The 27,404-nt window shown below is 42.6% G+C and overlaps 1 protein-coding gene across 2 annotated transcripts; it reads right to left on the bottom strand.

Moving 5' to 3' along the window:
• Positions 1 to 448: 448 nt before the first annotated feature.
• LOC132653070 (GTPase IMAP family member 3-like) lies at positions 449 to 5,999 on the bottom strand. Of its 2 annotated transcripts, XM_060380037.1 has the most exons (4): positions 5,774 to 5,999; positions 5,199 to 5,273; positions 3,760 to 3,794; positions 449 to 3,216 (listed from the first exon to the last, which is right to left on the bottom strand). In XM_060380037.1, exons 3-4 carry the CDS (start codon positions 3,785 to 3,787, stop codon positions 2,411 to 2,413), a joined length of 834 nt encoding a protein of 277 aa, XP_060236020.1. In that variant the 5' UTR covers positions 3,788 to 3,794; positions 5,199 to 5,273; positions 5,774 to 5,999; the 3' UTR covers positions 449 to 2,410. The 2 variants fall into 2 exon arrangements, with proteins under 2 accessions (XP_060236020.1, XP_060236019.1); XM_060380036.1 differs by lacking the exon at positions 5,199 to 5,273.
• Positions 6,000 to 27,404: the final 21,405 nt, after the last annotated feature.

Genomic DNA, 27,404 nt, shown 5'->3' with positions numbered 1-27,404 from the left:
GTTGTGGGGCCCACAGTTCAGTCTGGGAGTGATCAGAGCATGCTGGTGAGTGGCTCTGGGCTGGCAACCAAGCAACTGGTGGAACCGGGACCTCTTCAGATGTTTAGCTGGGTGACCTGAAGCTACTAGAATTACATACTGTGAGGTTCCTCTCACCTGGGAAACACAATCGCTGGTGTTTAGGACCCAAGGTTCTGTCTGCTGGTCACTGTGCAGATTCTGCTGGTCAGGATTCTGCTGGTCAGAAAGAATGTCCTTCCGGCATCGCCATCTTGGATTCCCCCCAGGTACATCATTTTACCCCCTTCAATTCTTCCCATGCCTTCCTATTCCCTCTCAACCTCATGCCCTCTTATTCTCTAATTATTCTACATATATGCCCACATGTATAATATGTACACATAAATGCTGAGTTCATACAGGTGTGCTCATAGATACGTGTGTTTAGGGACGACCATGTGGGATTGTATAACCTATTGCAGAGTTCATCCTGGGAGGAGGCTGACTCTCTCTTCTCTCTCTCTCCCTCTCATTGCAATATGATCACCTAAACAAGACCTGCACAGTGACAACACCTGTGGACATCACAATAGGAATTTATTTAGGGATGAAGCACAATGAAATTATGTCATTTTCAGACAATAGATAAATCTGGAGTTAATTATATTAAAAAACTTAAGTCAGCTTCTGACAAATATTGTATAACTTTTTTCTTCTGGATTCTAGATTTTATATAAATAAATAAAAATCATGTTTGTATATATGTAATGGAAGTTTTGTTTACTTTGAAAACTCAGTTATGTTATATAAATCTGTTTTGTCTTAATCCCAAGTGTGGGATTTTAGTTTGGTCTTTAGTTTGTGCACAGCTGATAATTGCCTCCGGTGGGGTGTGGTCTTGGCTAGCTGGTAATGGCCTGCCTCCTGGAGCACAGAGAATGGCATGGTCTAGGACTCTGAGGGATTTAAATCATAGCGCCCTGAGGGATGTGTGGCAGTTCAGAGAGACCAAAGGCAGTAGGTGTGGTGGCCTGGAGACAGACAGGGGGAAAGAGTTCAATGAAGTGGCCTCAAGGAAACTAACTGCTTGCTGCATTTGCTGTTGACAGAGGCCTTAAAGAGCCCGAAGAAATAAAGGGGTCTGTGTACCCTTTCCTCACTAACCTTCTCTCTCCTTCATAGGGGTGAGGGTTGGAAGAGAAAGGTTTCAAGAAAATAAAGTTTTAAGTCAAGCACAAAATAGACATGATGTGGAAGGAGAAGTGAAACTGTCTAGAAGAACAGAGGGGCTCTTGAGAGGGAAAAGAGAGGTAGAGAATGTGGGGAACATGCTAAAAATACACCGTGAATTTGCATGAAAAATTCTTTCCAAAGCCACTGCTACGTACAATAAATTTACACAAACTTTAAATGTTATTTTTAAATTTTGACAGAAATAAATGCAACATGAAGACTATTCAAATGCTTTCAAATGTGTAAAGAGACTAGCAATTCAAATCACTTACACAGAGGGGAAAGTTATTGACCAACATATGCGACAATACAAAAACTGGGTGAGCTTTAGGGCTGGGTAGTAGTGGAGGTCAATTTCCTCCATCTCATCAGACAACACTCACAGCAAGAAGAGAGAGACTGTCTCTGCAGGTCTCCCTGGGAAAGGAGAAACCTGTAGTTCCTCCCCCAGAGACTTTGACTGACTGCTCCTTGGTTAGCATGGGCCTGCAGGCTCTTTTCTGAAACCATAGTTCATAAATGAATGGTTAAGTATTTAGACCAGACATCCTTGGAGCTGAGGATAGAAGCCTGGACCAAACCGGAACTCTGAAGGGGAAGTAGAACAGCAATGTGTCAGACCAGGAGTATTTCTGGTCTTTCCAGGAACCTGCTTGAGGTTTAATAATAAAGTCCTGAGACAGCTATGTAGTTTAAAGCTGTTGGCTTTGTGCTGGGGCAGTCTCTAGGCTAGACTCTAAGTGACCTGACCTCTCCTCTACTTTGTAGCTCCACAGGGCTCTCACTGCTTACTTCCCTGCCTTGCTTCTCCCTTCTGCCTTCCTTCTGCCTCTGTCTGCCTCTCTCTGCTTCTGTTTCTAAGCCCTAGGATCCTTCTGACAGTTGTTTCTGTCTCAGCTCAGCCAGCTCTCTGTGAAGCAGTATTTACCCAACCAGTGGGGAGCTTGCCTTTTGGGGACATGTGAGGTAGTGACAAGCATTTACATATCCTGCTAGCAACTGAAAACATGAGCACACACTTTTTCATAGACAGAAATCTCAGTGTTTGTGGGTCATCCCAACACAGGACAGGGGTTTTCTGAAAGGTGGTGCTTAGAGCAATGAAAACTTTAGAAACTTCTTTAAAATGCAGAGCATCAAACATTGTAAAATATGAGCAGAACAACAGTAGTGGGGATTAATATAAACAACACCAAGAAAGCACAAATCTCCCGTCTGGGACTTGGAGGCTGTGCTCCTGCTCTTCCAGAACTCGCTTCTGCTTCTCCACCTCCTGCCTCACCTTGGCCAGGTAGCACTTGTAGGCTTCCTGGTGCTCTCTGCAGCCTTCTCTGAGGAGCTCCTGGGCATGGTGGAAGAGGTCATTGCTGTGGAAGGCACCTTCACATTCCTGTTCCACCCTCTGCACCAGGGCCATGAGCTCTGCCAGCTGCTCCTGCTGCTTGGCCCCAGAGGCCCTGTTGTTGAAGACACAGTACCTCCTCCCACACTCCTGGACCAGGCTGCGCAGGCTGGGGTTGTCAGTGTGGGTCACAAACTCATCCAAGGTCTCATCTACCAGGTCTTCCTTATAGGTGAAGAGGACAACCATGTGCCTCATGACCCCTGCCCCAAAGACCTCCTTCACCCTCCTCACGGCCATGGTGTCCTGGGCTGTGAAACATCCCAGCTGGGTCACCAGCAGCAGCACATGGGGTCCTGGGGCACACAGCAGGTAGCAGTCTCCAATGTCCTTGTCCATGTCTTGGTTCTGGGCCTTTGACTCAAAGATGAGGGGCGTGTCCACCACTAGGAAGTGCCTTCCCTTCCATATGCCCATCTGTGCCTGGCTGGTTCTGGTCACTGACTGGACTCCAAGCCTGGACTGGAATGCTGGTCTACAGAGGATGCTGTTCCCTGTGGCACTTTTCCCGCAGCCAGATTTGCCCACCAGCAGGATCCTCAGTGGCCGTGACCCTGAGGTACAGCCATCTTTGTTTCTGCCTATGGGAGTGTAAAGAAGCTCAGGTATAAGAAAATATTCAAGAAGGAGAGAGTCAAAACTGACAGAAACTAGAGGGGAACCAATTAGGCACTCCCCCCTCGGCTTTAATCACCTCATACCTACCACACAGGGTTTGTGGGATAAAGTGCTCCTGATGATCAGAGTCTGAGCCTTCTTTCCCCGAGGAATTGATGATTTTTTTTTAAACCATTATTCCAGGACCTTCCTTTCATGTAAGTCTGAGGTGATAGTCCAATGCAGAATATTCAGGGCATTCTAGGGGTGGTCATTCTGGTTGTCTGCTCCCTGACCTTCATCTCCTCCCTTCCTCCCTGATCTCTAGTTTACACATCACAGGATCTTATAGTGAGAAAGTTGCTGTTACTTTGGAGAGGGTGACCATTAACAGACTCGTATGTTCAATTGCCTGGGGGGTGCATTTCTCTTGCATTAGGTGCCTGGAGGATAGTTTGTCCCTTTCCAGGCACTGGACAGTGGTTCCTGACTGTTGTAAAGAATTCTACCCCCATCAGCCTTCTTACCTTTAGCATCCTTCTGAAGTGTTTCCATTTTTTTCCTGAAAGGGGAAATATGCAAAAAGTGTTCATATTGGATTTGAATATAATATTCAACATCAAATAGAATACTTTGTAGAAAACAAAAGAACAAAGAAAAAACTGCTGACATCACACACATACTTATAGGTAGTTCTAAGTGATTCAAAGGAGAAAGACCCAAGAAATTGGTATGTGTAATATGGTCATATAGTCAGACTCATTGTCACCCTCACTTGTCTTCAGCCCACAATAAGTGTTAATTAAGCTAGTTATTTCCTACTGAGCACATGGCTGTTCTGGTTTCCTTGAGAACCCAGTACTAGAGACTGGGTCCCCAGCACCTCCAAGAGACAAATGAAATTCTTTCTGTGTTTCATAGCAATGTTCCTCCTGCTGTGCCCAGAGCTGAGCCCAACAGGACTTCCTCTGCCTGAAATGGGAAAGTTCTACTCAATTAGACATCACTTTCAAACAGGGTGCAAGTCTATAAACTAACTTTACCTTCATTGCTTGGGGTTGTAGGCGTGTACCACTTTGCTTGGACCTAAGCTTTTCTTTGTCTGAAATTGATCTACACCAGGTTGTCCTTGAACTCGGTTCTGCTTGCCTCTGTCTCCTGGATTAGAGGCATGATTGTATTCCAGCAGGATCACACAGACCCAGAAGGTCTTTGGACATGATCTCTTGCCAGAACAGCCATATTCCGAGTTAACATTCCTCAATAATAATTACACCATCCTTTCACAGCCGTTTCCCACAGCATCCTGAAGACAAATGGTCCCTGGTTAGAAAAATGTGGCACTGTGCAATGGCTGTGGGGTCATTTCCAGGAATAAATTCTTCATTGCTTCTAATTTCCTTCTGTTTGCTTTGACTTATATTTTTAAAATGTGTTTCTTTTTCCCAAAACAAAAACAAAAGAAAACAAAACAAAACAAAAACAAATGCTTTATGTGACCAGATCAGCCTGAGTGGGACCCTAACATCTTTCTCCATCTTTAAAATAAAAGTCATTTCCCTCCTATCCATACCCTCCTGTGATATTCCCCATGAAAAAGAAAAGTAAAGGGAAAGAAATAAGATTAAAACTCCAGGGAGTAGGGAGATGGGGCAGCCAGTCCAGCCAATTGGTGAGCACTGGATCAGTGAGGCCTTGTTTCAGTAAATATGGTTAAGAGATGGGGAGAAGGCTCACTCTCCACATGAGGAGTGGAGTTTGCTTTCCCAGAACCACATGAGATGAGTATGACTGTGTCATCTGTAATCCTAGCACTGGAGGGAGGAGGTGTCAGAGAGGCAGGCAAATCCATGGGGCTTCTCTAGAGTCCTCTAGCCAACCTAGCCAGTCAGTGGAGTGATGAAGGAAGAGATCAGATGCACCTCTGCTCCCTGAAGTGAGGAACCCAAAGAAGGGTAGCTCTTACCCATTGATGCAGTCCTGATCCTGACTGGAGGAAGCAAACGTTCCCAAGGGAGGCTGGACAAGCAGCTAGGGTTCCCTGTAGGTGATGAGTGCTGTGTGAATTTCAATGTTCCATCTTCCTGCCTCAGGTCACTAATTTCCCAGGTCACAGAAGTACTGATGCTGTGTCCCAAAGACTGGCTTCACCAGTTCCTGTCTACCCTCCAGATACACAGCACAGCCTGGCTGAACAGCCATGGGGAAATTACTTTAGAAAGCTCAACCACTCCTTTTCCTCCTTGGAAACTCCTGGCAGGAAACAGAATGTCTGAGTCCTGAGTGGGAAATTAGGCTTGTCCCTTTGAGTGAGAAGACCAAAGGCCCTCAGAGAGAATGCTCAGAACACAAGACTTTTCCTAAAGTTAATAAAATAGGTAAGTGCCTTGTCCTTCAGGTTGACACTAACTGTTACTGGTAGATTTAAGGGTAAGCAGGACACACACAGACACAGACACACAGACACACAGACACAGACACAGACACATACACACACACACACACACACACACACACACACACACACACAAGCCCGGATACCTGGTGGGTGCTGGAGGATCATTCAATTCAAGGTCTACACACACTGTGGAGCCACCTTTCCGTCCTAGGCAGCCTCTCATGTTGGCTTTGAGTCTCTTCATAAAAATATACAAGCCATGAGAGGGGAAACACAGCTCATTAAATCTGTCTGCCAGTGGGAGGAAGATGAAGGCTCAAGGAGGACAGAAAGAATGATGTGTATGGGTTTCTCCACAAAGCCGTGCTCAGAGGCAGCCAGGAGAAGAGGTTGATGTTTTTTTTAAACAATAACCAGTTCTGCTTCCTGCCCCACCCCACTAGCCACACCACTGAGATGGTTTTGTGCAGAACAGTACTAAGAGAACAGAGAAGCCTAGAAGCATGGCATCCCAAGCCTCCAACTTCTCCTGTCTGTGCAGGGAGACAGCATGCATCTCTCTGGCTCTGCCAATTATCTCTGCCCTACAGAGGTAGCTTCTGAGATGAAAGTGGTGGCAGAGGAGCCCACAGCAGCTCTCCAGAGCATGCGTGGCACACCAGCCTGTGCCATGATTGAGACAGGCTCTGGTACCCTGGCTTCTGGGGACAGTGTGGGGGAACCAGGCTTAGGTTTTTCTCACCTGGGTAGACCTTGTCTACACAGAACCCATAAAGCTAGCTAACCAAAGGATGGTAAGACTTAGGCAAAGCCACAGCACTTAGTGGAACCCCTAATCCCCTCTGTCTATGCATGCTGCCCTACTGGGCTCAGGACTGAGAGGGGAGAGCCAGGTCTCCTCCCTGAAGAGCCTTTCAGGTGCCTCATGTACTTGTGTTCTTAACTTCAGGTAATTCTTTTCATTCTTTTGTTTTTATTTTCTCTATCTGAGTGTTTTGCCTCCATGTGTGGATGTGCCCTTTGCCCATGTCTGGGGCTTGCAGAAGCCAGGAGAGGTTGCTGGATCCCCTGGAACTGGAGCTATGACAGTTGTAAGGCTCTCTTAACTACTGAGCCAGCCTTCCAGTCCCAAGCTCAGATGCCTTTTACAATGAAAGCCTAAGCAGAAAACTGGGGTATGAGTGACACCCCTCTCTCTCCCAGACTGCGGCTGAGTGTGGAGACCAGAGCAGTTCCTGTGCACTAACACACACAAGGAACAGTTTGCAGGGAAAGCCAGGCCTGACCTCCATAAATCTGCCATATTACAACTTCAACATTTAAGATGATAGTGGCTATTATGTTGAGTGAAGTAGTGGCTTTGAACCAAGAGAAGACATCTCTCCTTTTAGATGCAAACCATGTTCTAGTCTCTTATTTTCGCCAATTAAAAAAAAAATCAGCTCTAACAATTTACATGAAACAATATACATGAGTATATCACAAACACATTCATACCTGAGGCCAACTTACAAAGCTGCTTCAGTGTATATTTTATAAGGTTTCAGAACCAGTCAGGCCTCACTGGACCTCCATAGAGAAGATGAGTTTAGTAGTTTCACCCTTCAGGCTAATCCTCGTGTGTCCATCCACAGGGAAGCTGGTGGACCTTGAGCCACACCTGTCTGTACATGAAGGAAAAACAAGGCAGCTTGAAGGAAGATGTCTTCAGTCCAGGCCTGGGCTGCTCTCTGGACACACAGGAGGTGGCCTCTATTTGGGCCAGATGAATGCATGCCTTTCCTACAGTCTGCATGTATTGACATGTATCTTCTTGTTGGTCCCTGAGAGCCCCATGTTTAATAGACACAAATATTGGCCAACACAGGACCCTTTCTTCCTCACAGTCAGGACTCCGTGGATGTTTGAAACTTTTTCTTGGTCAGTGTTCACTGCAGAATTCTGGTTCTGGCCTTCAAAGGGAAGGTGCATCCCGTTGTAAAAGGGTCCTTAGAGGCATGAATGGAAACCAGGCAGCTGCAGACACTGAGAAAAACCGACTTCTACAAGAGCCTGGAGCTCACAACTGTAGGGAGGGACAGGGACAGGGAGACGAGGGAGGCGAGAGAGAAAGAAGTGGGACATCAAAACATTTTAGGCAATAAAGTGAAAGAATTAAGAAATTGGAACTTTTCATGTGCGGTCAAATACTTAGTAAAATTTGTTAATGTCTTGTGAACACTGCCCCCTGCTGGTTACCTTTTGAGTTTGCTGTATTGCTTTTTACCCAGTCTGAAAATCTTAAAAGTTTTGGGAGTTTTGTTTGTTTTTGCTGTGTGTGTGTGTGTGTGTGTGTGTGTGTGTGTGTGTGTGTGTGTGTGTCTGTGTGTGTCTGTGTGTGTCTGTGTGTGTCTGTGTGTGTGTTTGTGTGTCTGTGTGTCTGTGTCTGTGTTGTTCTTGCATGTACATGTGGAACTCTGGTTGCCAGGAGCTCCATTATCTGCCAGTTTCTACTGCTTGATGCTAAGATTACAGACACAAGCAGTCAAACTTAGATTTTTGTTTGTGTGCTGGGGATTTGAACTTAGGTTCTCATGTTTGCACAGCAAGTGTTCTTACCCACTGAAAGCAAATATCCGTCTCCCTAGCCCCAACAAATGCTTTCTTTAAGACTTATATTCTAGAGAGCCCTCCTTTCTCATGCACTTGTTTAAAAACACGTTACCATGTTTATATAAGAATCCAAAAATGAATGTCTAAGACAGTTCTGTTCACAGTGTCCAAATGCAGAGGAAACTCAGATAGCTTTTAGTGGGTGAATGGATAAAGTGACATGTCCACGCACTAGAAATTAAAAAGAGATGAGTTAGCAAGGCACATGGGGCCCCAGAGAAAACTTCTGTGCATGCTGCTGAGTGAAAGAAGCTGATGGAGAAGGGCTCTGTACCGAACAGCCACCATTCAGTGGCCTTGTGGAGAGGGCAACTCTGAAGACTTCTATGATCTCCTGTTGTCAGGGACTTGGGGAAGTAGAGGGAAAAATGAGCAGTGCAGCACAGATAACTCTATAGTAAAGAGAGTCTGTCTCATTTATGGGTTCCTTGTATCCACATGTGAGCACCCACAGAACGGAAGACTCCTAGAGTGACCCCTGGTGTAAAGCTTCAGACGTTAGTTAGTAGAACACATGAATATAATATCATGGTCAGCAACAATGCTACATTAGTGCAACATGCTACTGATAGGAGAAACTCGAGGTCAAGGTGAGGAGGGAACCTCCTGCCCCTGTACTTCCTGCTCAGAATTTCTGTAAATCTAACAGAGCTGGAGATGAAGAGATAACTGCAGAACTGAAGACCTGGGTTTCAATTCCCAGCACCCACATGACAGCTCACAACCATCTGTAACTCTAGTCCCAACACCTTCTTCTGGCCTCTATAGGCACTGCAGCACAGAGTTCACATGCATGCTTGTGACAGAATCACCTTCACGCAGAAAAAAATATATGTAAAACAAATCTAGAAAACGAATATTTGCAAAGACTGATTTTTAATAAAGTCAATTGATTAAATTAAGAACAGGATAAAAATGGATGAGATAGGACAAGAATTGTGGTAACAAAGGTGAAATAAAGTGGGGAGTTGAGAAGGGATGAGAACAGGAGAGGAGAGGAAAATAAAGAGGAGTGGGAGAGCAATGGTCACTCACATGTGACAAACTCATTCCCTAGAAAAGCTTAGGGGAGAGTGCCAAGCTAGGCAAGCTGTTACCAGCTGACAATGCTGTGAGTGGTGGGAAATGTCTATTTTTATTTCTGTGTGTATGTATATCTGTGAGTATATGTGCACATGATTTAAAACGACATTAGATCCCCTGAAGCTGGAGGTGCAGGAGGCTGTGAGCTGCTGTGGGGTCTGGGAACCAAACTTGGTTTCTCAGGAAGAGCAGAAAGCACTTGCAACTGTTCAGCCAACTCTGCAGCTCCACGAGTGAGTCTTAAATGACCACAGAGGCCTGATTCTAACATGAGAGGCTGACATTTCTTTCCCTGGCTGTCTACTGCAGCCTACATCAACATGAAGGCTTGTATCCTACCATGACTCTCTCAACACTGTGTTCTTCATCTGGTTCTCACTTGGGTTTATTATTGTTTATGTATAAAACCTGTCTCTAGCTCCGCTAATCTCCCATTTAAATCATAGGCAGACAGATGACAAATAAATGACAAATAGATTAGATATATGATACAATAGTGTTACATTTCACAGAAATATATGTAACAGACATAGTATCAGGCTTCCCTGATACTTAAATATTTTGGAAACTTAAATTTAGATGTCCTGTACTACTTAGTAAGCACAGTATAATCTAATATACCTACTAAATAACTGTGTAGCCCTATACCAATATTGCATAAAAATTTCTAAAGAGATACAAATAATAAGTCAATACACTGGGCCTTTAATTCTAGTACTTGAGAACAGAAGTAGGCAGACGTTTATGGGCTTGTGGCCAGCCTGATCTACATAGTTAGTTCCAGGTCAGCTAGGGATGCAAAGTGAGATTGCTTCATCATCATCATCACCATCATCATAATTCAATAGAAGTGACAAAATGGATTCACAAAAATTGCTCACTTAATGCAAAATAGGGCAAAAATTAAGGTTAATAAAAGCCTACATGATGATGATTTTAATTCAAAAGTAGTGATAACTACATTAAATGAATAGCCAGAATATTTTGACACCATATTTAATTAGGATATTAGAAAACAGGACCCATTTATATGATCTTACATATCTCAGACATCTTGTTTTAGTGGTGGAAGGCTGACTAAAATTACTGGGAAGCACATGGAATTACCACTCACTGTCAATGGAAATGTAAAATTGTGCAGGCATTTACTGAAGAGGGGGACTTAGTCCTGGAAAATTTGCCCAGATTTAGAGATTATATTGATGGAGACTAAAAGAAACAGCCATTATTTTCCATTTAAAAATGTTGATATCCACAGCATGGTTTAAAATTTAAATCCTTTGCAAATACTCTTGGTGAAAATTTTTAATTTAATAATAATTTTACTAAATAAACAAAAGCTGTCAAGATCAGTGCTTTGTAGAACCCACTTTAAGTCCTCCTCCAAGCATTTTTACAAAATTCATGGCAGTGGAAGGCTAGAAAACAACCCGAATTTTCACCATCAGTGGAGGGAATACACATGCTGTTAGCATGCTGGCCCAGTGTAGTGTCACACAGCCATGAAGATGAACAACCTGCACAGATGAAAATAACCTCCATGTAATCAAGTAAACCAAAGAACAGGCATTCTCTCCCCCAAAGAGGACAGAGTCCCATCTCATTTTCAACAAGTATAATCATGGAAAAAGTTGAAATTTTTATTTTGCAGAGAACAGCTATGGCACTAAAACTATAAAGAAAATAAGGGCATAATGACCACAAATGACAAATAGTAATTCTACCCTTGTGAACCAGGGAGGAGGGTGTGGCAACCCAGCAGGGGTGCATGACAACCGAACAGAAAAATGAGACAACCCAAGAAGAAATTGGACAGGGCACATACACTCAATAATTAGTTATAAAAATGAAGCCCTGTTGAAAACATTAAAGATAAATGGTTTAAACCAGAAATAAACCATGTTCTTTGTAGAAACATGCTCTATGATAACAATAACCATTCTTTCAAAGCTAACACATTGCATAGACTTTCAACAGCAACTGTTTTCTGTGTATGAGGTTTGATAGTCTGGGTTCACTGATTGTCTTATGGTTAGTAATGCTGTGATGAAACGCCATGACCAAAGCAATTGAGGAGGAAAGGGTTTACTCTGCTAATGCTTCCACACCACAGTTCATCAGCAAAGGAAGTCAGGACAGGAACTCAAGCAGGACAGCAACCTAGAGGCAGAAGCTGATGGAAAGGCCCTGGAGGGGCTGTTTACATACTGGTTCCCCACTGCCTGCTCAGCCTGCTTTCTTAGAGAACCCAGGATCACATGTCCAGAGGTCTATCTACAATGTGCTGGACCTCCTCCATCAAACATTCATTAGGGTTATGCCCCACAGGCTTGCCTCCAGTCCAATCCTATGAAGGCATTTTCTCAATTGATGGGGCCATCTCCTCATTGATGACTCTGTCGTATGTCAGGTTCACATAAAACTAGCCAGTACATTGATCTTTCTTTTGTTAGTGTCAGGAAGTCACACCCAGGTTGTATACGCTACTCAGCACTAAAAAGCAGTATAAGAAATGTAGGCAATGCCTTTTTAAAATATAGCCACCGCTTTATCAGGCATTAAATTCATTCCAGAGGAAGACATACACACTTTTCAGTAGTAAAGGAAAGTGGAAATACAGGAAATTCTATATAGGGAAAAATCCTACATAATTCAAAATATCAGCTATATAAAGGGGAAAAAACTATTATTGCACATGAAAGAGAAGCTTCAATTATTTCAAAACTCCTTAGGACTGTACTTATCAACCAAAAGAACCTTTTAATACTTCTTGTATTAATATTGTTGGATAAGAGCCAGAAAGAGATTCATGTCCACCTGGGACAGAGCCAGCAGAGGGAGAAGCAGGCTGTTCCCTGAGCTCCATTGTCAGGCCCAAGGCTCTGCCTGCCTCACCAAGAAGTCATCTGGTACCAGGAACATCCAGCCAAGAACATACTCAATAAGAGCCAGGGCAATATGGCGCCACCAAAACCCAGATAGCATACTACAGCAAGAACAGGATGTCCTAACACAACCAAAGCACAAGAAGATGCACTTAAATCCAACCTTATGAAGATGACAGAGGTCTTTAAAGAAAACATGAATAAAACCTTTAAAGAAAAACAGGAAAATACAATCAAACATGTGAAGGAAATGAATAAAATTGTGCAAGAACTGAAAATGGAAGTAAAATCAATAAAGAAAACACAGACTGAGAAATTCCTGGAGATAGAAACCCTAGGGAAGAGAACAGGAATCACAGGTGCAAGCATCACCAACAGAATACAAGAAATGGAAGACAGAAACACAAGTATAAAAGATGCGATTGAAGAAATCAATACACTGGTCAAAGAAAATGCTAAATCTATAAAGGTCCTGACACAAAACATCTAAAAAAAAATATGGGACACTATGGAAAGAACAAAACTACAAATAATAGGAACAGAAGGAGAAGACTCTCAGTTCAAAACCCAGAAAATATTATCAACAAAATCATAAAGAAAACTTCCTCAAACTAAAGAAAGAGATGCCTATAAACATATAAGAATAATACAGAACATTAAATAGATTAGACTAAGAAACAAAAGTCTGCTGTCACATAATAATCAAAACACTAAAACTACAGAACAAAGAAAATATTAAAAGCAGCAAGGGAAAAATGCCAAGGAACATTCGAGGCACACATAGAGAATTACACTTTACTTTTCAACAGACTCTAAAAGCCAGAGGAGTCTAGGCAGACATATTTGAGATTCTAGGAGACCATAAACGACAGCACAGACTATTGTACCCTGCAAAATTGTTAATCGCCATGGATGGAGAAAACAAGATATTCCATGACAAAATAAATTGTAAACAATAACTATGATAAAGGTCTTGAAGAGATTAGTGATACAAGGCCATACCTAAACATAATAAGGCAATATACAGCAAGCCAATATCAAATTAAACGGAGAGAAACAATTTCACTAATGTCAGGGACAAGACAAGGCTGCCCAATCTCTCCATGTATCTTCAATATAGTGCTTGAAGTTTTAGGTAGAGCAATAAGACAACTAAAGGAGATACAAATTGGAAAGGAAGAAGTCAAAGTATTACTTTAGGCAGATGAACTGATAATATATATAAGCAACCCCAAAATTCTACCAGAGAACTCTTACAGCTGATAAACAACTTCAGCAAAATGACTACATACAAAATTAACTCAAAAAAATCAGTAACCCTCCTACATACAAATGGCCAAATGGGCAAAGAGAGAAATAAGGAAAACAACACCCTTCACGATAGCCACAAATAATATGAAGTGTCTAGGGGTAGGTCTAACCGAGCAAGTATTACAAGAACTTCAAGTCTCTGAAGAAAGAAATTGCAAATGATATCAGAAGATGAAAAGATCTCCCATGCTCATGGATTCGTAGGATTAACTTACTAAATGAGACCTCTTAAAATTGAAAAGTTTCTGTAAGGCAAAGGACACTGTAGACAGAACAAAATGGCAGCCTAATGATTGTGAAAAGATATTCACCAACCCTACATCTGACAAAGAGTTAATATCTAAAACATATTTTAAAAAACTCAAGAAATTAAACACCAAGAAAACCAAATAATCCACTTTAAAAAGGGGGTAAGAGTTAATCAGAGAATTCTCAACAGAGGACTCTCAAATGGCTAAGAAGCACTTAAGAAATTTGTCACATCATTAGCCATCAGGGAAATGCAAATCAAAACAGCAAACTCTGATACTGCATCTTACACCCGCCATAATGGCTGAGTTCAATAACTCTAGTGACAGCACATACTGGTGAGGATGTGGAGCAAGGGGAACATTCCTTCATTGCTGGTGGGAGTACAAACGTGTACAACCACATTGGAAATCAATCTATTACTTTCTCAGAAAACTTGGGAATAGCTCTACCTCAAGAACTGGCTTTTCCACTCCTGAACATATATCCAAGAGATGCCCCAGCTCACAACAAGTATATTTGCTCAACTGTGTTCATGGTAGCTTTATTTGTAGTAGCCAGAAACTGGAAACAAACTAGATGTCACTCAACCAAAGAATGGGTTAACTGTGGTACATTTACACAGTGGAATACTATTCAGCTATTAAAAACAAGGAAATAATGAAATATGCATGCAAATGGATGGAACTAGAAAATATCCTGAGTAAGGTGACCCAGACCCAGAAGGGCACACATGATATGTACTCACTTATAAGTGGGATTAGTCATATATAGCACAGGATAACCATGCTACAATTCACAGACTCAAAGAAGCTAAGTAACAAGGAGGGCCCAAGGGAGAATGCTCAAATCTCACTCAGAAGGGGAAAGAGAAAAATTGGTGGACATTATTGAAGAGAAGGAACAGTAGAGGGAAGACTGAGAGAAATGAGGGTGGTGAGCAGAGGTGGGGGATAGTGGGGCAGGGGAAGGAGGGCTTGCAGAGAGAGGAGAAACTGTGGGTGGGGGCAAATCTTACACAAGCTGGAGACCTGCAATGGGGTGGGCTCCTGGGAAGACTTGGGGAGACTCTAGCTGAGACCCTTGATAGTGGGGTAATGGAGAATGGAGAGGCCACCCTCTAATCAGACAGGACTCTTGGTAGAAGGAGGCACCAACCTACCCACAAAAACTTCCATGCAGAATTTACCCTGCCTACAGGAGGTGCAGGGATAAAGACATAACAGAGATTGGGGGAATGTGCAGCCGATGGAGACCCACTCCAGGGAGAGGGCCAACCCCTGACACTATGATGCCCTACTGAGTTTGCAGACAAGAGCATAGCATGGCTGTCCTCTGTGAGGCCCTGCCCAGCGATACATAGAAACAGAAACTGAGACTCACAGCCAAACATTGGGCTGAGTGTAGGGATCATTGGGGGGAAGGATAGAAGGACCCAGAGGGGACATGGGCTCCACAAGAACACAAACTGTCCAAACTAATCTGGACCCAGGGAGGTTTGTAGAGACTGAAGCACCAACCAAGGACAATGCATGGACTAGACCTAGGCCCTCTACACATACATACCACATACCCAATGGGCAGCTTAGCCTCCATGTGGGTCCCCTAGAAAGGGGATGGGGAAGCTGTCTCAGACATGGTCTCTGTTGCATGCTTTTCAACCACTTTTCCCCCTGGTAGAGCTGCCTTGCCAGGACACTATGAAAGAGGAAGTACACAGTCCTACTGCAACTGGATATGCTGGGGTGTGTTTGTGGAAGGCTCCCCTTTTCGAGGGGGCAAAGGAGGAGGGATGGGAGGAAGAGGGAGGGATAAAGGGGAGAGACTTGGAGGAGAGGAAGGAGGAGGCTATGAAAACTAATACCAATACCCCTCAATAATAAATAAAGTAAATAAAATGAATAATAAAGTAAATAAAAAGCATGCCTCACCACTACTTGGCTTTCTCTCCCCCCTCCCTTTTCTCTGTCATGTTGTGTTTTTACCCTAGGTCTCTGAGCTCTCTAGTCTCTGCTTCTTGGTCACCCAAACAGCATTGGATATGAGTTCCATATTGTGGAGTTGGCCTTGAGTCAAACCAGACATGGCTTGGCTATTCCCACAAGTGTTGTGTACTCTTGCCCTAGTGTATTTTGCAGGCAGGACAGATTGTTGGTCTTTATGTTTAGCCTCCAGAGTACCTTCCTTCACCAATGACGATTGAATGTAGGGGTCAAGGCTCCATTTAGGCACAAGCTTAGCTTCTCCAGGTCCTTTGAGTTGTGTGGGTGTAATTTTCAGAACTGGAGCCCTGATGTTGGGAGATATCTATGAGTATTGCTTGTTGATTACTCTTATTTTATTGGTGCAGTGTGTCTTCATTTGTACATGTGTGAGTGTAAGTCTGCTTGCAAGTGTATCGGTTGGTGCTCTTTTTGAGTGTGTAAGCATTTCTATTTTGCAAGCATGTTCTCTTTGCATTACTCTATTACTGAAACATTTTTCCAGGCTCATTGAATTTCTTGAAAACCACTGATTTATTTATAATTATTATGGAGTACTAATATGAATGAAAAACAGGGCATTAATATTGGGGATCAAGCCTCAAGTTTTCATAACTGTTAGGTAAGGTCTCTGCCCTCAGATACATCAGGATCCCCAAAGAGCTGTCTTTAATTCATGAGAGTTCTCCCATACGGATTTCTATTTGTTCAGTGTCTGGACCTTAGTTTGAATGTTAGTGTAGGACATGGTTTTTTGAAAGCTCTTGATGTTTTTGAGCATGTAAGATATCAGAGCAGTGATTGGAAATGACAGATTTCATAATTTCGGCTTTGGATGTGATGTCTGTGCAGAGTTTCTGAGGAGGCTTTTGGTTTTTTTCTCAGCCTGAAGTTTCTTCTTCTCTTTCTTCTTCTATTTCTGCACCTTATGTTGTCATAGCTGAAGGACTGGAACACAGGACAAGCTCAAGTCTTCCCAAATTGCTGATACATCAGCTCAGACAACCAGGACAGTAACTTGAGAGAGAGCAGTTTGTAGCAGAAGCTGCTTCCTGGTTGTGAGGCCACCCAGATGCTTCACCCACAGTTAGTAAGTGGTGGTTAGGCTGAGTAATGCCCTCCTCCTGTCAAAATTACTGTGCATGAACCTAAACCAGCCCCAATTTCTTCTCACACCTGTAGCTCTTAATGCTACCAAGCCAGGCCTCACCATGAGCTCACCAAGACCTGCAGAGCCTGAAGGAACTGAGACCCACACATTCAGGGGCTGCCTGTTTCTGAGGTGAACTCATGGTCTGTGACTACTGCAGCTAATGCACCAGAATTCTGATATTGAGATTTTGTGTCTTATGTGGTCTCAGGATGCTCCTGATTTCTTCCACAGGCTCATCAAGAGATGGAGTTTATTAGATCTTCCCAGTATTAGATGTCATGAGACTGGCTCTGAGATCCTATTCCCAGTGTGTGGAGTCTTTTCTATTCTCTGCTGCCTGATCCTGGGATAGCATTGGTGAGTAAACTCTTAGTCATACAGGCTGCTGCCTTGCTGGCCATGACTTAGTCATAACTACAAGTGGTCATGCACACTCAGGACAATGAGCTGGTAGGGATCCACACTGAAATGTCCTTCCCACAGTGGAGCAGATCCTTATTGGTACAAATACAGTTCCAGAGGCTGATGTGTTATCACTGCCTGGTAATGATTATGAAAGCAGAAACTGGGGATGGATGGTAGAGGTGGTCCCTTAGCAACCAAGGGTGATACTAAGCTAGTTTGCACCCAAGGCTCATGGCTGCAGGGGCCTACAAAGCAGGAAGGCTGCTGTGCCCTGGGCTTACTCTAAGGCTAGCACAATGCAGTTGAATCCTGAGTTTCTCACTAGTGTACAGATTCCACCTGAGGCTGAGGCTGGTTGTCTTAATTCCCTTCTTTGCTATGATAAAGCTTCCTCTCTTGAGTAGCATTTGCCAGGATGTTTAATTTGGGTTCACAGTTTGAGGGTATAATATTTCATGATAGAAATATCACAGGAACAGGAGACTGAGGCACAATCCATGCATGATCTGAAATCAGGACGCAGTGAATGCTCTCACTCAGCTCACATTCTGCCTTTCTGCAACCTAGAAGCCATGCCCAGACATGGTGCACTCTGGCTTGGATAGCACTAGAATGAGCTGTACTTCCCACCTCATTTCATCCATCAAGATAATTCCCACACAGACTTGCACAGAGGTTCCTCTTCAGCAGATGCTAAATCTCTTCAGAGAAAACAGAAAGTAGACATCACAGTGGTCTAGAGCATATGGTTGCTGGCTTTGACCTGTGTCTGTCTTCATTGGTTCCTATTGGTTGCTTGGTTTCTGCATGGTGGGCCTACCCTTAGGCTCTTAATATAGAAGCCTCTTCTGGTTCTCATGTCCTACTCTTCAGTGGGTGAGGTTTCACTCCTAGTTCTGCTGTCCAAGGATAGAGGAGGGTGATGGCAACAGCCACTTCAGCTAAAACATAGTTCTGGTGGCCCAGTCCATAGTGATGACCTACTAGAGACTATTCCCAGCATTGGGTTCAACCCTCATGGGCCTGGTAATGGTTGCACTTGTAAAGGGTAGTCATGATTGTTGTAGTCGGTGATTAATATTTACTAATAACTATCTTTTAGTAATGCTGCTGTTAATCCTAAGCAGCTGTATAACCAAATCACCACACAGACACTGGGTTTATTTAGTTAACCTAGAACACAATGCTGGGCAATAGCTACTCCATCCTAAATCTCCAAGCCCTCAAAATTTCCTAACAATTAGATTTCCCACATTATACTTGCTTTTTGTGATATCTTAGGTCCAATCCATCTCTCCATGTAGTTCCAAGATCTTTCCTCCAGCTTTCTCTCCTAGCTCTCCTCACCTTTTCTCCTCCCACTCATTTCCTGCCCTACAGCTCCTCTTACGCATTTCCTACCCACTAGTTCTTCCCTTCTTTCCTGTCCTTTGGCTCTTCTCAGGTCAACATTGTGTCTAGTTGCTTTATTTGGAAGTTTACACCAAGTTGAGACAGGATGCTTAGAATGAGTATCATAATGCAATATCCGGATTGAAACCAGAGAGTGGGGAGGATAAATCAGCATTTGAATGATCAAGGGTAAGGTGTATACATTTCAAAAGAACATTATACCAACACATGATTTTCACTGCTTGAAAGCACTAGGTGTCCTCATGCTGCACAGTGTATAGAGGAGGGACAATGCTGGCCTTTCTTTTTCTCTGTGTTCTTCAGTGTGCCTATTGATTCTGTTACACTAAAGCAAGAAATATGGTTTCCCCCCATTTTCTTTAGTCCTTGTGAAGGTAACATGATGTGTGAAGAGATTGTTGTCTCTGTGGGGAGAGGATCAGGGAAGGATGTTGCTCAGTTCCACATTTCTCCACTTCTCCCATGATTAAAATTTGCACGATGAATAGCAGCACCAAAGGTCCAGGCAAGAGTCCATTTAGACGAAAAAGCAAAGAGCACTAAGAGGAGAAACACTCTGTTGTGTTTGTATAAAATCCAAGAGGAAATCATGAACTTTTCAGGCAAATGGTCGTATCTAGAAAAGATTATCCTTAAGGAGGTATCCCAGAAGCAGAAAGGCACACACAATATATACTCACTTATAAGTGGGAACTAGACCTCTAAGATAGGAGAAACATACTAAAATCTGTACACCAAAAGAAGATAAACAAGAAAGAGGACCCCGGGTAAGATGATCAATCCTCACTTAGAAAGAGAAATGGGATGGACATTGGAAGTAGAAGAAAACAAGTAGCAGGACAGGAGCCTACCACAGAGGGCCTCTGAGAGACTCTACCTAGTAGTTTATCAAAGCAGATGCTGAGACTCATAACCAAATCTTCGGCAGAGTGCAGGGAATCATATGAAAGAAGGAGCAGTTAGTATGACCTGGAGAGGACAGGAGCTCCACAGGGTACAGGGGTCTTTTATGAGACTGTATCTCCAATCAAGGACCATATATAGATATAACCTAGAACCCCTGCTCAGATGTAGCCTATGGTAGCTCAGTATCCAAGTGGCTACCCTAGTAAGGTGAACAGGGACTATTTCTGACATGAACTCAATGGCTGGCTCTTTGGCCACCTCCCCCCAGAGGGAGGGGCAGTTTGCTAGACCACAGAGGTGGACACTGCAGCCAGTCCTGAAGAAACCTGATAAACTAGGGTTAGATGGAAGGGGAGGAGACCTCCCGTATCTGTGTACTTGGAAAGGGGCAGGGAGGAGATGAAGGAGGGAGAGTGGGACTGGGGGGGAATGAGGGAGTGGGCTACAATTGGGATACAAAGTTAATAAACTGTAACTATTATTTTAAAAATTAAATTAAATTTAAAAAAAGAAAGAAAATCCAAAGCAGAGGTGAATGGTAGGGAAGAAATTTTTATGAAACTAAAAGCTAATAACTATTTTCTTTGAACGAAAGATGAAATCACTGAAGAATCCTAAGCAGCTTTACCTCCCTCAAAACACTTTTATTCCTACACCAGGACAGGAGGCTTCGATGATGGAAGCACATTATAGGGAAGTGGAAATTGAGGTGAAGCCCATGGGAGTGTTTATGAGGCTGGTAACAGCCATTCTCTAGACTAGGTGACTTAATGTAACTAGAGTAAGCAACATAGATGTTTCTGCCTGCCTGTGCCAGGATCCGGTCTTCCTTTGTGCATTCTTAAGATCTTAATAGATCTCAACTGTTGAGGTTGGTCTGGTGCTATGGATTCAGTTGTTAATTACTGGCTCCAAGATCTGGTTACAGCCCAGAGAAATACATTCTCACATACACCAAGGATGTTGTGTAAACTTTGCTTACCAATCTTTTCTAGTTTGTTAAATAAAATTGCTGAGAGTCTATAGCTGGACAAAAGAGAAGTAGGTGAAGCTTAGGTTCCCAGACTTAGGGTCTCAGAGGGACCATGAGAAAGAAGGAAAGGAAGCAGAAGAAGGAGGAAGAGGCTGGAGAGGAATTAGGTCACTACGGGTATTATGGAGTCGGGGCACATGGACATGAGGGTTGGCCTGATGGAGCAGAAGCAGCCGGAGAGGAATAATCATGGCAGGTAATTTTGGAAAATAAGGCTGGAAAATAGCAAAATAGCTTAACAGGTGGCTATCGGCTCAGCTCTAGTGCTTTAAGGCTTATTATAAATCTTAAAGGTCTATGTGTGTTCTATTTGGCAACTAAACAGTCTGAGGTGGAGGAGAAATCCCTAATAGTTTTTAGAAGCAAAGGATGGTAAATCGAAACACCTGAAAAATGATTATTGTTACAATCAAAAGTTGACTTGTGACAACTCTGCACTTAGATATTCTATGTCGAGTTAATGTAGGAGGCTTGACTAGTTCACACTATTCTGCATAGAGTTGTTGTCTGGGAGAAAAGCTGGTGCCATCCCTGCTTCCTTACTACCTAAATCCTACAATGATATTTACAATTTGATCATCTCCCTTGTATGCTGAGGCAGCCATGAAATGGGATGATGAAATGGGAAGTTAGGAGTACATGTTTACAAACATTCACCACCTTTTTTCCTAGCCTCAGTTTCCTTTTCCTTCCTTCCTTCCTTCCTTCCTTCCTTCCTTCCTTCCTTCCTTCCTTCCTTCTTTCCTTTCCTCCTTCCTTTCTTCCCTCCTTTCCTTTCCTTCTTTCTTTATTCCTTTTGGAGAAACTAAATTCCCACATTACAGTGGGGCTCGTGTTGCTGCAACCTCACAGTCAAATGGGAACTTGATGCAACTGGGAATCTTGGCTCTATTGAGACCTAGTGAATCAGAATCACTGGGGAGTGAGTCTAGCAGTCTGTTTTAACAAGGCCTTTGAATCAAGCTAATGAATACCAAAGGACACACTTGGAGGAAAAGGGTAGTGAGTGTCCTAAGTTAAGGTTAGGGGTTCTTGTATCTCTGGCTCTGTGCAGTTGATATACATAATGAACTAGTCATTTTCTTCAAAGGTTTGTCCTGGTTTACCTTCTATTGTTTTGACAAAAGACAGATCAGAACCAATTTACGTGTAGAAAGGTTTATTGTATCTTACAACTTTCAGAACATCAACCACCAGTGAGAGAATCCAGTGCAGGGACTCCAGCAGGAGCAAAGGCAGGAACCATGGAGGAAAGTGGCACACTGGCTTGCTCAGCTTGCTTTTCTCTACAACCCAGGGCCATTTCTCAGGGGTGGCACCACCCACATGATTCTGTGCACTCCCACATCAGTCATCAACTAAAAACATACTGCTTCAGGCATGTTTATAGGCATTGAGGCAATTTCTCAATTGAGGATGTTTCTCCCCAGATGACTCCAGGTTTCATTAATTATAAACTATGCAGAACTTGTTTTAAGTGCATTGGGAACTTTTGCTGTAAAAAATGATAAATGTTTGATGGGATACACTTACATTTGAACATTATACAATATGTTCCTTTTTAGAGCATAAATTCAGTATTTTATTTCTTTTGTCTTCATTTACTCATTTTTTAAATATGTAAGGTTAGTTTTATTTTTATTTTCTTTTTTTATTAATTACATTTTATTCACTTTTGTATCCCACCTGTAGCTCCCTCCCTCCCTCTATCTCACCCATACCCCTTTCCCAGTCCACAAATAGGAGAGGACTTCCTCCCGTTTCTTCTGATCCCAGTCTTTCAGATATCATCAGGAGTGACTGCATTGTCTTCCTCTGTGGCCTGGTAAAGCTGCACACCCCTGAGGGGGAGGTGATCAAAGAGCAGGCCAATCAGTTCATGTCAGAGACATTCACTGTCCCCATTACTATGGAACCTACTTGGACACCGAAATGCCATGGGGTACATCAGTGCAGGGGATCAAGATTACTTCCATGAATGGCCCTAGGTTGGGCACTTGGTCTGTCCCATGCATACTCTCTGTTTGGTGGTTCAGTCTCTGTGAGAACCTATAAGCCCAGGTTAATTGATTCTGTAGGTTTTTTTGTAGTGTCCTTGAGCTCTTTGGCCTCTTCAATCCCTCCTCCTCTTAATAAGGATTCCCCAAGCTCAGCATAATGTCTGGCTGTGGGTCATTACATCTGTTTCCATCAGTTGCTGAGTGAAGCCTCTTATAAAACAGATATGCTAGGTTCCTGCCTGTAAATACAGTCAAATAAATATCATTAATAGTGACAGAGGTAGGCTCTCTTTCATAGTATGGGTCTCAACCTTGGCCATTCCCTCAATTTTTGCTCCATATTTACCCCTGCACATCTAACAGGCAGGACAAATTGTGCATAGGTTTCCCCCTACTGGAGGTCTTTTGTGGTTACAGAAGATGGCCATTTCAGGTTCCATATCCATATTGCTAGGAGTCTTAGGTAGGCTCACCCAAATAGATTCCAGGGTGCTTCCATTGTCTCAGTTTTCTAGCTTGTCCCTTAGATGCTGCACAACTGGTTCAAGTTCTCTTACCCAGTACTCTTTTCCTCTGTCCTCCCCAAACCTAATTCCTCCTGCTCTCCTCCCCAACCCTTCCCTACCCAGTCTGTCCATTTTATCTACCCCTGATGTCAATTCTATTTCCTCTTCTGAGTGAAATTCAAGCTTTCCTCCCTTGGGTCCTCTTTCTTAACGAGCCTTGTTGGTCTGTCACTTTTAGCATGGTTATCCTATATTTGATGGCTAATATCTACTTATGAGCATATACCCTGTTGTCTTTCTGGGTCTGGGTTACCTCCCATGGGATCATCTTTTCCAGTTCTATTCATTATCTGCAAATTCCATGAGGTTTTTGTTTTTAATAAGTGAATAGTATTCATTGCGGAAATGCACCACCTTTTCTTTATTCATTTTTTGGTTAAGGAACTTCTATATTGTTTCCAGTTTGGGGCTATTACAAGTAAAGCTGCTTTGAACATAGTTGAGCACGTCTCCATATGGTTTGGTGGAGCATCCTTTCGGTATATGTCTAGGAGTGGTGGAACTGCGTTGTGAGATAGAACTGTTACCAATTCTGAAAAACTACCAGATTGATTTTCAAAGGGGTTGTACAAGTTTGCACTCCTACCAGCAATGGGAGAGTGTTCCCGGCATTCCACATCCCCACCAGCATGAGCTGTGGATTGAGATCTTGATCTTAGCCATTCTGAAGGGTTTAACATGCAATCTCAGTTATTATAATTTGCATTTTCCCAATGACTAAGGATATTGAACATTTCATTAAATGCTTCTAAGCCATTAGAGATTCCTCTGTTTAATTCTATGTTTAGATCTGTACCTCATTTGTAATTGGGTTACTTGGTGTGTCTATGTTTAGTTTCTTGAGTTCTTTATACATATTGGATACCAGCAATCAATGCAAGGGAGGGTATACGATGTGTTTTTATTTCAAAATACCACATCTATAAATATGTAAACGTTTTAGGTGTCAGTTAAAACACTTAAAAGATATATAGGCACATACTCAAGCTATTTATCCCTTTGGCTGTTTTTATGTAGAAGAAGATAAGTTTAGTGGATTTGTTACAAAGGGTACTGAAGATAGGCTTAAAGCAAGGTTGTATACTTAATGGAACAATAATATGACATTTCATGTGTCCTTATCACTTGAAGAATTAGACCAATATTTCTACAGTGTGTTATGATGAACACTAGTGCCTTGGAATGCACAGCACAGAAACATTTCTTTAAACGTGAAATAATGAATGCTGATTTGAGACTGAGCATCAGAAAGTGAAGGTGCTCAAAAGTTCCACAGGAGAAAATCTGGTTTAATTTGATTTAGCTCAGGCTTGCCCAAAATGTGACTTTCCCCAAATTGTTTTGGTCACTTATCCCTCTGAAATCGCAACAATATTTTTTTTAATGCTAGGTAGTCCTTAGTCATGTGTTTTAAAATGGCATATTAGTGAGTAGTAGACAGTCATCTATTGAAGGCAGGTCTGTCCCTTGACTGTCAGGGCATATGTGTTCACTGTCAGGAAGGCAGTCTCTGAGTTGAAAGGCCTGCAATCCACCTCAGTAAGTTCACTGGGAGAGGAGGAATGGGATATGAACAGGAGGGTGAGGAAAGACATCTTACTTCATGGGAGAAGCACAATAAAATCATGCTTTTTTGAAGATGTAAGAAGAAAAACATTGGAGGGTAAGGAAATATTTAAAAGCTCAGTGTGAAGATCTGATTAAAATCATTGATTGGTCTTTGGGTTTGGGTTAGGGTTTTGAAACTGAAAGGACTAAGATTTAAAATGTCAAAACAAAACTTCATGTCAAAACAAAACTTCTGCTCCATTTCATCCAGTCATCAAGTCATCCCAGAAGGCAACATTTGTAATATTTCTGTTTTATGTGCAAGTTGACAGTGTTGAGGATTAAACTGAAGCCTCCTGCATGCCAGGTAAACACAACTGACTACATCTTCAGGTTGTACGTTTTCTAATTTAAAAGTTGAGTTTGGTTTGGGATGTGCATGTGGTGTATGTGCACAAGTGAGGGGGTTTACTGTGAATGCGCACACGTGTGGGGAGTTTGACAGGGGTGTATGTGCACACATGTGGGAAGGTTTATTGTGCTGAGGTATATCCCTCTTATCCCTAAAATTCCCAATTCTTATTACCTGAATAGGTGCTGGATTTGGTCCAAAGGCCTTTTCTGCATCTAATGTGATGAGATGATCATGTGTTTTCCTTTTTTCAGTTTGCTTACATAGTGGATTCTATGTTTTGATTTTTGTTTATTGAGCTATCCTTAGTCTCAGGGATGAAGCCTACCTGATCATAGTGGATGATCATTTTATACATTCTTTGATGTAGTTGACAGATATGTTGAGTCTTTTGCATCTGTGTTCATGAGGGAAATTGTTTCATAATTTACTTTGTTTGAGATTTTTGTGGTTTGGGTAAATTGATACCTTGGGCTCATAAAAGGAATTGCACAGTGTTCCTTCTGTTTCTAATTCTGGGATATATTGAGGAGTGTTGCCATTATCACTTTGAAAGGATAGTAGACTTCTGTGCCAAAGTAAACTTTTCTGGAGTTTTTGTTATTGTTGTTTAGAGACCTCTTTTTTAACACAGGGTTTTTCTGTGTAGATTTGTCTTGCCCTGGAATCAAATTGTACACCAGCATGGCTTTGAGCTCAGAGAAGTTTTGAGAAATTTAGTTACTGCTTCTATTTCCTACCAGGTTATTGGTCTATTTCAACTGCTTGACTTGCCTTTATTTTACTTTGTTAAGTGCTATTTATCCAGAAAATGATTTCTTTTTAGATTCTCCAATTTGGTGAAAGGTTTTAAAAGCATGTCTTAGGATTCTATGGGTTTCCTTGATGTCTGTGTTTATGTGCCCATTCTCATCTCCAATTTTGTTAGTTTTGATCCTGTCTCTCACCCTAGTAGTGAAACTGGATACTGGTTTGTCATTCTTCCGATTTTCTCAAGCAACGAACTCATATACCCCAGGGATATATGTGAGAAAAATTTTCACCATCCATGAGTCTTAGAGACCATCTGGAAGAGGGGTAGAAAGATTTTAAGATCCAGAGGTCAGAGAGTTTAGAATAAAGCAGTACCTCCTGTATCTGCAGTACTGAACTCAGGAACTCACTCTGAGATCAAGGCAGTGACTATTCTAGCAGGGAAGAGAAAGGGTCTCACTGACCCCACCCCAAAGTGTGAAGCTGTTGACAGTTTGGAGGCTTCTAGAGGAGGCTTCAGGATTACAGGATCCCATTGTGAACCCTGAGATTCTGAACTGTGAAAACCTTTTTTTCAGGTGTGGAGTGGCTCAGCCCTAGCACCCACCTTTAATCTAAGAACTTTCTGTTTATTGTAAACAGATGACTGTGGTGTGGTTCAGCCCTATCATGTACCTTTAATCCAAAACCTTCCTGTAAGCAGGATTAAACAAAGTTAACTCTGGAGCAATTCACCTGTAGCAGAAAGCCACCTGTAGAGATCTTTTTAAAACTTTACTTTATTTGGGGTATTTAGGCCTCTACCTTTCTTCCACCAACACCCCAAAATTTAGTAGGAGAGAGAAAGTGTTAGTGGATAGAGGGTGTCCAGACAACCTTACTTTTCCTAGCAATTTAGGATCAAGGGGTTCTTTTAGGGCTCTCTACCTATCTCTGTCAACTACAGATACAGCTAGCAATCACCTTCATGCTGCTGTGCCCTGGAGAGTTTCTCTCTGTCTGTCTGATCCAAACCAACACACCATCCTTGGCCTCTGGTCTCTCCACACTGTTCCATGCCAAATGCCAAGATTGACCGCCACCACACACAACATTTCTCTTTCTTGGCCTCATATTTATACTGAGTCCTAGACCATGCCCTTCTCTGTGCAGCAAGTGGAAGGCCCTTAGCAGCTGGCAAAGATCACACCCTGCACTTGACAACTAAGAGGTGTGGACAAACTATGGCACAACTAAAATCCCACACCTTTAATTAAAACAAAAATATGAGATGGCAAAGAAACCAAAACTTCCATTACAATAACCAGCTGACAGGGACTAACAGAAAGGAGGCACTTTGGAGTTCAAGGGTGTTGAAAGCAGTATGGAGAAGAAGGTGGAGAAGGTGCTTTTGGCTTTTGGTTTTTTTCCTCTGGGACATGAG

The sequence above is a fragment of the Meriones unguiculatus genome, chromosome 3 (assembly GCF_030254825.1).
Source record: "Meriones unguiculatus strain TT.TT164.6M chromosome 3, Bangor_MerUng_6.1, whole genome shotgun sequence".
NCBI lineage: Eukaryota > Metazoa > Chordata > Mammalia > Rodentia > Muridae > Meriones > Meriones unguiculatus.
Note: the sequence above shows the minus strand (reverse complement) of the source record. Positions and strands in the feature narration are given on the sequence as shown.